Consider the following 13319-nt stretch of genomic DNA (forward strand, 5'->3'; position numbering starts at 1 on the left):
GGTTTCTGTCTGCACTTGAATTTATTTTCTTAAATTTGTGAAGGAAAAATAACCTTTTTTTGGTGGGTTTCTGGATGAAACATCGGCTCTGGATCCATTCCAGTCCGGCTACCGCACTGGTCATGGGACCGAGACGGCTCTGGTTGCCCTAACAGATGATCTTCGTAGACAGCTGGATCAAGGCGGGTCGGGGCTGCTGATTCTTCTAGATCTGTCAGCAGCTTTTGACATGGTCGATCATGAACTCCTGGACCACCGCCTTGCTGACGTGGGGATCCAGGGCACAGTCCTTCAATGGCTGCACTCGTTTCTCTCTGGTCGGGGACAGAGGGTGGCGCTTGGGGGGAAATTGTCATCGCGCCACTCCTTGGTGTGTGGAGTACCTCAGGGTGCGATACTCTCCCCGATGCTTTTCAACATCTTTATGCGCCCCCTCGCCCAGCTTGTCCAGAGTTTTGGGCTGGGTTGCCATCAGTATGCTGATGACACCCAACTGTATCTGTTGATGGATGGCCATCCTGACTCGGCCCCAGACACACTGACCAGATGTTTGGACGCTGTGGCTGGATGGTTACGTGGGAGCCGGTTGAAGCTAAATCCTTCGAAGACAGAGGTCCTGTGGCTGGGACGGGACGATATGGGATTGGGGGGCAACTCCCATCTCTTGCGGGGGCGCAATTAGTGCCAACACCGTCCGTTAAGAGTTTGGGTGTAATCTTCGACACCTCCCTTTCCATGGAGGTGCAGATTGCAGCTATAACAAAGGCGGCATTTTTCCATCTCTGCCAAGCTAAGCAGTTGGCTCCTTACCTCTCTCGCCCTGACCTAGCCACTGTGATCCACGCGAAGGTCACCTCCAGACTGGATTATTGTAACTCGCTCTACGTGGGGCTGCCCTTGAGACTGACCCAGAAACTCCAGCGGGTGCAGAATGCTGCAGCAAGACTCCTTACGGGGTCTTCGCTGCGAGATCACATTCACCTGGTGCTATACCAGCTGCACTGGCTCCCGGTGGAGTACAGGATCAGGTTTAAGGTGCTGGTTTTAACCTTTAAAGCCCTATACGGCCTAGGACCCTCGTACCCATGGGACCGCCTCTCCTGGTATGTCCCACAGAGAAACTTACGGTCTTCAAATAAAAAGATCTTGAAGGTCCCAGGCCACAGAGAGGTTAGGCTGGCCTCAACTAGAGCCAGGGCTTTTTCGGCTGTGGCTCCGATCTGGTGGAACACTCTGTCACAAGAGACTAGGGCCCTGCGGGACTTGACATCTTTCCGCAGGGCCTGCAAAACAGAGCTGTTCCACCAGGCCTTTGGCGAGGGCACAGCCTGACTCCCTCCCTCGGCAATCTTCGCGGAGCTCTGGCCCAATGGTAGCCAGTAGCTTGATTTGAATTAATTTTATAATGAATGATTTTAGAGTGTTGTTTGTGTTGTACTTTTGTACTGTTTTATTGTTGTTAGCCGCCCTGAGCCCGGCTTTGGCTGGGGAGGGCGGGATATAAATAAAATTTATTATTATTATTATTATTATTATTATTATTATTATTTAAAAAAAAAAGATAGATGGCATGAAAGAGCACTATTCAAAGTTTGAAATAAAAAGGGTTCTGCCTGCAATGTCACACTTTTCTTCAACATAAGCTGTATAGGAAAATCTCACAGCTACCACAGATCTCCATTAGTATGGTAAATATCTATAAGAGATGGTTGGCTGAAAACTCAGTAAGTAGTGCTTTAGTATCACTGAAATCAATGGAACCAGATAGTCATGGCTAACCTAAGTCACATTGATTTCTGTGGGAGTAGATTTAATCTCGATCCAATCCAGAATTATTATTATTATTATTATTTTTTTACAGAACCTGTTGGACTGCATAAATAATACAGAAAGCCATATTTTATTACAGATAGGCAGGGCATAACTGCTCAAACAAAACTGATTGTGTCTAGGATCCAAAGAAGAATGAGGTTGCTTCTAGTGCTGCAGAGAGCCTGGAGCAGCACCCTTTATGGTGGCAGGGCTGTAAGTGGATGGCAACATGGCTACACATATCCATCCTTGAACTTCTCTGGAACCAAGCTTTCATCTACTAGCCCAAAGAACAGGACTTCATGTCTGGAAGGTTTCAGCTCTGCCACACTGAGAAATTACATGTGCCCTCAATTTCAGTTCCGTAATTTATAACATAAAATGCACTAGAACAACAGAGTTCTAAAGTATTTTGTCCCACAGATGATATCAAATCTGCCTAAAGCATGTACTGAAGCAGAGCATCATGCATTACAACACTGAAGGAGGTTGATGTGGAACATGAAAAGAGAGAGGCAGCAGTCTTGGGAGGAAAAAGGATCTGCTGAAAAATCAAGCTAACGTTTTGCGAGGAAGCCATTCAATTATATATTTGCAATTAAAAGATGCAAAGCTGTCAGTTATTTAATTATCACTATTATTTAGAGGAAATATTGATATTCTGCACAAAATGTGTTAGGTTAGTTATGTAGGTTGGTTTCATGGACTAAACAGTTAATGCAATAAAGGTTTCGAGGATGGGTATAATACTGTTTGAAATCTCTTATCTGACCTGTTGTTTTCATCATCTGTATTTCAGTCATACCAACAAATTCTAAAGGCATACTATAAGCAGTACAGAAAGCCATCCCAAATCTGCAGCAACATCCATTTTTCTTACCTTTACAAGGCCATAAATAACATACAGGTATGATAAATGCCAATGTATGGTTCTCCATCTCTTTATAGGAAATCCACAGCAAAGCTTACAAGGGCAATACATCTGTGGCAGCCTGGTATGATATCCTGATGAAGCACTATTACACTTAAGGCCTGTAAAGTGCTATGTGATTCCAATTCATTGTTCAGAAAGAGCCACAGCTGGAGGAAACGAACTATTTAAATTAGACTTCCATTTTGAAAAGAGGCTAATGGTGCCAGCCATATCCAGAAAGCACAGAAACGCCACACAGCCATTAGGATGAATTTGAGGGGGGGGGGGGAATGTTACAAATCTCCACCATTGCAGTGGCTTTCTTATTAAAATTTCAGTAACACTTTTTTTGGAGCTAAAATTAAGGTAACAGACAGAAATGAGTATATCAAAAATATATACTAAATATTGCATCAGAAAACCCTATCATTAGTTAAATTAGTAAAATAATAATAATCAGGAGTTGTATCCCAGAAAATCATTGTGTGTGAGGCACAGCTTAGAATAATAGAATCTTAGAGTTGGAAGGGACTCAAGGGTCATCTAGTCCAACCACCTGCAACTTCTTTGAGCACAATGGAACTCCTCCCAAGTACCCCCCAGATCTGCCATGGAGGTTTGCCTAACCCTCCAGAGTGGGTTTGGGGGAAGTGAGAGGGCGCTTCCATTGCACTCATGGAAGGCATTCCATGCTGTCAATGATTTAGTTGGATACAATACCAGGATTCTAGGCAAATCAAATTATCTCTTCTCTTGCCTCTAGAAGGTTAATACTGAGTGACACCATCAGGTTTCTCTGGGTAGCATGTGGCACAGGGCTTGTACTTCAACAGAGATAGCTCTTATTTTGTGTTATCTGGTTTTTGGCAGACGGTGGAGTAACAGGACCTGAAGCACATGCCTTTCAGTTGGTCTAGAACAGCGATTCTCAACCTGTGGGTCCCCAGATGTTGTTGGACTACAACTCCCATCATCTCTTGCTAGCTAGGGGTGATGGGAGTTGTAGTTCAACAACATCTGGGGACCCACAGGTTGAGAAAAGCTGGTCTAGAAGGTTGCCAGTTTTTCATGAGGAGGATAACTGCTCAGGATATACTGAACTCAGGCCATTTATGGCCTTCATTCACAGAATGTACCATTCCCCATGTAAATATAGCATAAACATATACAGGAACATGATTGCAGAATGTATGTGTTATCTATTGTAGCTAAGGAATAATGTCTACATGCATGGCAGGAAGCAGACATAAAGTAAAGATACAGAAGTACTCCTTTAGATTTATAGACAGGTGTGTTTGTATGTTGAACTCAACTTGGCCCTTGGGTATAATTGCTCTTCTACGGGCTCAGAGATACTGATAATGCCTTCCTGTCATGTTTTATTAGCAAATCCTGCAAAACAAATATACTACTGAATGGCACTGTTCTATATCTGGTTCAAAACCTACATGTTTAGTTTCTTCATCATTCACAGGATGCCCTTAGGAGACTGGTAGCATCTCATCCTTTGAAACACTGAATGGAAGTATGATTCTACTAGCCCATAATATTTATTTTAAATTGTCAACAAAGCAAGAAAGAGAGATGCAGCAGGTCAGATCTAATGGAACCCTACTGCACTTGAAAGGAATTATTCCATTTAGGATGGGGAAAGCAATTTTTGCCCATTTCCCCCTTCCTGCTGCAGCCCCTGGTATCAACCTCTTCACTGTTCCATAGGAATCCAGATTTTCATAGGGTGCCATAATACTGCATGGGGAATGGAGGAATCTGTGAAAATCACCACTTCTGTTTGTGGAACTTTCTATAAGTGCAACTTTTCATTAGCTAGGAACTGTCCCAAATGTTTTCAATATGGCCACCAAACTTGAGGACTTGTCCTTATCATGTCACAATCTGCACAATGGCCCCTGTCATGTTGATCAAGAAGCCTCTAGCAGCTGTGGAACAACATAACCACTACTGTTTCTAATTCACGTAAGGAGACTATTGCGGCAACAATTATCTGCTTCATTGAGAACTTACAGCCTTATCTCCCTTACATTCTAGTAGTGGGTTAGCCCAAGGAAGTAAGCAATAAAAACAGAAGAAAAATATGCTCAAAGGCAATCAAGTTCTTACTATGGATCAGCAAGCAAGTATTGTTGCAGAAAAACCACCACAGTACTGTCAAAATGTAACACCATCAATGGTAATAACAGTATCACTGACTTGAAAATGAAGAAATATTAGCATGGCAGACAGCCATGTCTGGAAGCAATGCAATGTGAAGCAAATTGTCACCTGAGGTGCCAGGCTTGAAGTCATGACAAAAAAACAAAAAAACAAAAAAACAAAAGAATTCAATGCTGAGCAAAATAGGTAGCGTTAATTACTCAGGCAGGAAAAGTTTAAAAATGTATATTCATCAAATAATCTGTGCCTTGGGATAGATAAGGGAGACATTTAATGACAGTAATAAACACAAAGTACTGTGGGGAAAAGCTGCCACGATCCCTCTCCTTCCTTCCTAAACACTGGGTACACATACCAATGTTGTTGTTTAGTCGTTTAGTCGTGTCCGACTCTTCGTGACCCCCTGGACCAGAGCACGCCAATACATACGCCAATACACATACCAATACAAAGTATAAAGGGCAATTGGAAGCCACAAAATGGGTCTGTGTGTATACAAACAGGACTGCACTGCTCTCACTGAAGAAATCTAAAATGGAAGAGTCTTCTGTCAGCAAAGCCAGTTTAGCCCAATGCAGTAGACAAAGCTCCAAGAATTTATGAGACAAGAGGAGGCCCATAACCTAACAAAAATGGTTTTGAGAATTTCTACTTAGGGCAGGAAGGCACAACCCATCTGTATGAGCATACGAAGCCCCTTGCAAAGAAACAACAGTTACAGGGAAGCAATTTAAAATACTGTACATAAAACTGGTTTTTGTGGGAGGGGTGGGTTGTTGTTGTTTTAGCTTGTGGGCTTTTTGTTCTTTTTTATTATGTATTTTGTCTTTTTATCCTGTATTTTTATGTTTTGAACTGCCCTGAGATCTAAAGATGAAGAGTGGTATACAGATTTAATAAATAATTATAAAATAATAAGTGTAATCCCGACCAAATGAATTAAAGTGAAAAATGAAATGACAGGAACAGCTGCCTTACATTAAACCAGACCATTAGTCCATCTAGCTCACTATTGTTTACTCTGAATGGCGGTGGCTCTCCAGGGTTTCAGACAGGGGCCTTCCCCACTCTTACATGGAGATGCTGGGGATTGAACCTGGGGTCTTCTGCACATAGAGCAGGTGCTCTGTCACTCTACTAGGGCCCTTCCCTATTCTTCATGCACTCCATCCACGCTTGCTAGCTCCTACTTGGTGGTCTCACTAGTTGGCTACAAATCATATTAAGGCTGCAATCCCCCCCATACTTACATGGGAGCAAGTTCCATCAAATTTAACCATACTTACTCCTAGGTAGATAAGCAGAGCTTTGCATTATACAAGCATTTACCCCAGTGAGTCTGACCCTCCGTAGCCTATGGGTGTGCAATGATTATTTAAAAGTGAATAGTGTGTTATCAACTCCCACTGTTCTTTATGCACTGCTGGAATTTATGCTCTCTACATGCTTTATGAACACAATGGTTTTTGCTGCTAGGATAATTTTATACCTGCTATCAGATCACAGTTCAGCCAGCGACAGAGGGGACGTAAACCAATTCCACAAAAGTGCATGCATTAGAAGACTACTAGATGAGCTATTTTAGAACACAAGCTTTTATGTTTCCCACAAACACAGCAAACAGATAATGTTTTTGTGCATAGTACTAAACCTGAAGGATCTGGAAACTTAGAAGGGAATAGAGCTAATATAAATGATCAAGTCATGTAAGACATTCACATATGCTATTCTTTTACACTGCTGTGGCTGTTTTTCAGCACAGAGGAGGATGTAAAATAAACTTCATAGCACAGCCAAGGTGGTGGCTCTCCAGATGTTTATGGAGTACAACTTTCATCAACCCCAGTCGGCGCATCCAAATGGTCAGGGAATATGGCAGATGTAGCCTAATGTCAACTGAAGGGTGCTAAATTATCTTACCCCTGTTATACATTTATTTCCATTATACAGTTAGATCTTGAAGTGCAGTTTGGTCTTGTCCATGAGCTGTAGGGATGACCAACATGGTACCCATGAAGGCCTTCAATGGCACATCTGGGCAGAAGCCCCAGTTTCTAAGTTTTTGTTTAAAAAAGTACATCTCTAGCCCTCCTAAGAAGTAAGTTATGAAATTAAATGTGCAGGTACCATAATAAGTGATTTCTGTGAAATGAGCCAGCTAGCTGCTCCCATCTGTCTGTTTTTAACCAATGAATTATAGCTATGACTGATAAGTGAATTGCTCAGACATCAGGCAAGAGGAATCCCTGAGGTCCTAAAGAGCTATTGTTTTCACCTTCCCTTCAGTGCACTTTTCCTGTTTCTGTCTTTCTTTCTAGTCCTTGGAATCTCTATAGTTTGTTCTTTTTCTCCTAACAACCAGGATACAAATTTCCCATGGTGGGTTCATCTGAAATCAGGCAGTCCCTGAAAATTATTTTCTGCAAATACTACTACACAATAAGTGTGGGTGGATTTCAAAGAATCACCCTTTCTTCAAAACGTAAATATGAAGACTTTGCAAAGAGGCTTAGGCATGTTCAGCAGCTGAACACCATTAAGAATTCATTGTACAGTCAACTTAAAAGTACAATGGAAGCCATGCCTATCAAGAAATGTGTCACATTGTGTTTAATGGGGTTAAGACAGCCTAGGCTTGGGTTTAAGGTTGGCATTGGAGGAAGATAGGGGTTTTGTCCTGTATGGCAGGCAGAAATTGAACAGGTTAAGTCTTTTGTATAGCTTTAACTAACTAAACTAAAACACAGAGGGTTAATGTGACTAACATTGGACAACAGAGTATGTCCATTTATTTTGGTGGGCCTACTCTGCATGTGACTTAGCTGGATATCACAAATAACTTTTACCACCATGTTACTAAGCAAACAGCAGAATATATTGAACCTAGATATTTAATTTTAGAAATACATGTGACAAAAGTATTTGACCTTAAACATATCAGTGATAGCAGCTAAATAAAAATACTGCCAGTGGTTTAACTTGCAATTTCTTAAGGTTGTGGGCCTCTTTAAAACAAGCTCAATGATTATTTTCTTTAAATGTTTTAAAATAATGTGATTTACTTACTGGATTGAGAACAACAGTGAAAAACAGTTCCCCACCCTGTATACTTTTGTTCAGTTCTTTAGGACCACCAGGATACTCTTTGTAGAAAATGGTGTGAGTAAAGAGACCACAAGTTTGTCGAGGAAGAACCTACAGAAAAACAGTGAGGGGAAGGGCAGAATGAGGCATTATCTACCCAAAGCAGAGCTCTTGAGTCCCAGAAATTTTAATGGAAGAGATATTAACATGCACTTAATTCTCTCACTGTAATTGGTACAACTTGAATATGCTTAACTTTGTTGGGTGATTTTTTTAACCTTAATTTTGATGTACAGAAAAATGCACAGAATAAAGAGAAGCTACAAACTCCTGGGGCAGCAGCATATTGATAGGTACAGTAGCAACACCCCATATTGTGCCAGTGTACCAATGTCCAAAGAAGCACCACATGAGCAGATTACTTGTTAATTTATTTATATATGTATTAATATATTTAATAATGCATTGATATTTATAACTTTGGAAAAAAAACTTTTTTTGCCAAATTGTTTTTATTGATTTTCCAAATCTTATCAAATCAACCACAAATTAAAACTAATTTAATAATTTTTTCCCCAAAAAAATTGGCCAAAAAACCCCCTTTCAATGTGACCTACAATCATCTCAGGCTTGTCAGTTCCCCATTCCCTCCTCCTTCTCTTGACACAGCACTGAGGAGGAGATCAGATGCTTTCTCTTCCATTTTAAACAAATGTTCATCATCAGAAACCAAACAGCTCACCATGATGTTTTTGTGGATGAAGCCCCTTCTGTACCGTGCAGGTTTCAGGTGTGGATACTCTTCTGTGCTGGTGATTCTGATATTCCAGACTTTCTTCCAGGCATCGTAAAGTTGGACGTGGACAGGATAGACGCCAGAATGGTGTGGAGCTACAGCATATCCCAGATCAGTTGGAATGCCATGTTCCTGAAACAAAGCAAAACAAAAGCCTGGAGAGCTCATCACTTAAAAGCTCTCTGTGGGCCTCTCACCCAAGCAAATATATGAACAAGTGTGATAATGCTTTCTTTCACATCTTGCTTTCAGGTACAGTGCCACAGAAAAGATGACAAAAATGGCAGGCAGGCATTTTGGTCCACTAGTGGAAGAAGTCCAAAAGCAACAATAGCACACCCTTATTAGCATTAACTACCGGTAAAAGTGACAAAGTAATGTGCAAGGTCCCTTTCCAGCTTTTCAGCTGTCATGGAACTTAACATACATTTTTCATCTGCATAAAGTATGATATGTATAATATATTTTGCAATGCATAGAAACAACAACAACAAGGAGGAAATCAATATGTAAGTTTCTGAAATCCAATCACTTTTATGACTTGCTTTGCTTTTCATATATGTCTATACATGCAGACAACCTGTTAAATCCATACATTGATCCTTATGAGATTGTTATTCCAGTTGACATTCTGTTTCTTTCCTTCTGCACAGAATAAATTCAAAACCTACAGCAGGTTGGGCAAATGTCAGCTTGAGACTTTTCTTTCAGGTTCCTTTTTCATGCTAATGAAAGCTTATAAAGGAAACTTATAAAGTAGCTTCCTCCTACATTTTTTCTGATTAGTTCAGTGCACTTTTTGTCTAAGATCTCCTCTGTTGCAAGTGCAATAGCATGTGGCCTTTGTGTCTTCCATTCTGTAATGATCATGACTTCCATTTAACAGTAATGCCACCAAGGTTTCTCTTTTGTTGTATCTCTAGCAGTGTTCTATCAAGATATCTAACATGCAAATTATCCTCCCTGAATAACTTGTTAATTTAAATAGACTTATGTGGCTTATTTTAAAATCCTGGATGAACCCCATATGCCTAGATAATGGCAAATCTTTTTCCTCCAGATTTTTAATCTTTTTTATAAGCCTTACACTTTAAAGCTTAAAACGAAGGCTGCTGTGTAATTTTAAGTCTCTACTTTTTTATTTCACTAAATTCAATTTAGGTCTCCTTTGGAGATTCCTATCTGCCAGCATAATGCAATTTCAAAATTCTGTTTTAAAGTTAAATTCCTAAACTGGTCCCTGTGTGCCTGCTGATTCGCACTGAACATTTCTCCTCAACACTTCTGTTGCTGAACAAAGGTTCAAGATGCCTAGCCATATTGTACGTAGCACAATAATCAATATAACTGGCTCTCCATTTACCAACTCTTATATTTCTGAAAATTAGGCTGAAACAAGAGGTTGCAATGCAAGAACTGTATGTAAGAGTAATGCTAAAGATTTCTCCCTAAGAAACATTTTCCAGATCACAGTACATAACTTTATAGGATGACTGCACACATAAATAATTTATTGACATATTTGTTATCAATATATTAATTCACTCATGTAAAATGTATACAAAAATACTTGAATTAAGAGCAGAAAGCAGATTACAGGCAAAATGGAGATCTTTTGGCTTTCTGCTGTTGTTTACTTCAAGTATAATTTTTAAAAACAACATTAGCAGTATTCTTGATACAATTTTCCTTACCCAAAACAGGGCTAGCCAAGAAAGGTAGTTCTGCATAATTCCCCTGGGATAGTTTAATATTTATGTGAATTTAAAACAAATAAGTATATATAGGTATGCTCCCAATTTATCTGAATGTTTATACTTACAATGGAAAAACCCAGTGTATTTTCAATACTTTCTATATGAATATTCAGTATCTGTTGTACACTTAATAGCACAACTGTGGCTAATTGTGGAGAAAAAAGATTTTGAAAATACAAATTTCATACTAAATCCACTTTCCTTGGAGTAAGTCTGATTGAATTCAATGGGACTTGTGTAATACACACACAGTGTATATATATATATAGAGAGAGAGAGAGAGAGGATTGTGCTAAAAGAAATAGTTTTCGGGAAACTTATATAGGGGCTTAAAGCTTAATTGTAAAGGTAAGCAAATAGTTTTTTGCTGTAATCTTGTCATTTGTTCATAGGTGGCAGTTCAGGTTATCTTTTTAGGCCACCAATATATATACTGTACTATAATATATATGACATGTGATAGCCTTAACTTATGTTACCATATGAATAATAAATAGTCACATACAAAGGAAACAAAGAAGCATTTTGTCATATTTTTCTGCATTATTTCTATAACAATGCTTGTTTTAAAGCCTGAAACAGAATACAATATGGAGAAGGAACACAGCTCAGTGGTAGACCATTCACTTTGCATTCAGATGGTCCCAGCATCAATCCTGTCAGGGACGTCCCTTCCCATTGCGACAGTGAAGAAGAAGAAGGACAGGCTGAGGGGAGTAGAAGCTTGATTCCTTCCCACACTGAGAGTGATGTAAGCCCCTCCCACTCTGGAATGCAGGCTATAAATTCCCAAGACAGCACAGCAGGGCAGACAGAGCCTGCTGCAGAGGAACAGCCGCTGTTACATTTGGATCAGGAGGAAGAGGAGGGGCTGGTCACCCCCAAGTCTCCTCGGAGTAGACGGAAGAGTACAGGGGCAATGTCAGCCCAGCAGGAGGTGGGGCAAAAGGTGGAGGATATCCTGCTGGCGTAGACAATGTCATCCAGTAGGGCCAACTGGTTCATCCAGTGAGGACTGAGCTGGGAGAGCTTGGGCTGCAGCTACTGTGTAATTAGTAAATAAATCTAAGAGTAATAAAAACTGCCAGCTTGCAGTGTCTTGTGTGAGACATCGTAAATCCTGACAAATGCCCAGTATCTAGGTACAGCTGGGAATGTACCCTGTCTGAAAACTGCTGCCAGTCAGGGCTCGACCACACTTTGCTTTCTCAGTGCCTAGAAAGCAATGGTCCAAGTGGTTTTCTGCTTGTCCCATGCTTTCTAGGCACAAGTCCATGCAGTTTTCTGTTTGCTCTGCCACTTGCCCTAGGAAAAACTACTTTTTAACCACTGAATCAGACCCAATGTCAATCTGCAGAAAACTCAGCCAATGTTTGCTCTGATTCTATGGTAAAGAGTGGGTTTTGCTTGGGGAAAGAGATGGAACAAGCAGAAGTGTGGATGAGCCCTCAATGTAGACAATTCTAAGATAGATGGGAAAATGAGTTGGCCCAGTATAAAGCAGCACCCTATTTAACTTTAGGATGTACCAAAATGGACAGCATTTTCTGACCAAGAGGCAGATAATGACTAAGAATATGATCTTCAAAGCTGTATCACTGGGGGCTGGCCCAGAGCTTTCTCGCATTTAATCTTGCTGGTGATCCTGCTGATGGTCATGGTCATTCTTGAGCAAGGAACATGTGGTTATTGGCTGGTGGCAATTTCCCTGATCCCAGAGGCTGGAAAATGTACCTTTGAAATCATGAAAGTGGCCAGGGTCTATTTCCATCTGAACTGGTTATGGGACTGTTATTGGTAAAAGTGCAATGGCAATTGATTTGGATTTGAGGAGGTGCTGCAAAATAGCTGTGCCTGTTTTGTGATTTTATTAGACATGTCCAGTGGCATCATATAAGCATGACTGAATTCAAATGCGTTTCTTAACAAGCTGAGAACAGCAGCCCAGATAAATTGATCTAAGAGGCATTTCAATACATTCCCTAAATGGAAAACACTAAATTTATGTGATTAGAGGGGAAAATGTGTACTATGAATTAGGAAGCAAAACTGCCAAATCCACAGTATATGAATTAAACTCACTAAGGCAAATTTTTTGTTGAGGATCATCTGTTCTACCAGGGATGATTCATTATGGAAGAGATGAGGCTGCATGTGGCTCCACATATGAGGGAACCACCAAAATTCATCCACAGACCCCAGTAATAGGTCATCGCCTTCATCTTCCTCTGCAGTTCCTGCAGAAATAAATAGATTCATAGAATAACTTTTCCACTTCATTAAAAAAAATGCTTTAACAAATATTTGAGAAAAGCACAATGAACTTTAGAATTAGATCACAACAAATTCTGGCAGGAAGATCAACCCAGCCTCACAAGCAACCAACAGCCAAACACAGAAGACAGCTCACACAGAAGGCAATTCATCAAGTCACTCAAGGCATGCAGTTGATGAAGTGTCTATGTGGCTAGATACTTACATAGAAAACCAACCACAAAAGTGAGAAAGCACCATTAACACAGGGGGGGGGGGGGGAGGGAGAGCAAAAATAAAAATAAGGTGCTTGAAATACGATTTATTCCAGGTCTGGAAGAAAAAATTACTTCAAACACCCAGGTGCAGATTTGGAAAAGAAGTGGCATTAAAAACATTGTGGCTGCATATTTACAAAATCATTCACACGGATTTAAGGGATGGGGTGTGGACCTTCCCAGAGGAACTTAAAACTAACATCTAGAAAACTGGCAAAAATCTGGAGGATGGGATTTCATTTTGCCAGGCT

The 13319-nt window shown here is 40.5% G+C and overlaps 1 protein-coding gene across 2 annotated transcripts in view; it reads right to left on the bottom strand.

The window, feature by feature from the left end:
- Nucleotides 1-13319, bottom strand: part of LOC308485822 (bifunctional heparan sulfate N-deacetylase/N-sulfotransferase 3) — a 57795-nt gene that overhangs the window by 20453 nt on the left and 24023 nt on the right. For both annotated transcript variants that reach the window (XM_081021941.1, XM_081021942.1), the window contains exons 3-5: nucleotides 12620-12774; nucleotides 8727-8912; nucleotides 7967-8095 (exon numbers count right to left, since the gene is read on the bottom strand). In XM_081021941.1, the coding sequence (XP_080878067.1) occupies nucleotides 7967-8095; nucleotides 8727-8912; nucleotides 12620-12774 (470 nt within the window). The remainder of the gene's footprint in view (nucleotides 1-7966; nucleotides 8096-8726; nucleotides 8913-12619; nucleotides 12775-13319) is intronic.

The sequence above is a fragment of the Podarcis pityusensis genome, assembly GCF_964106645.2.
Source record: "Podarcis pityusensis genome assembly, chromosome: 9".
Classification (NCBI taxonomy): Eukaryota; Metazoa; Chordata; class Lepidosauria; order Squamata; family Lacertidae; genus Podarcis; species Podarcis pityusensis.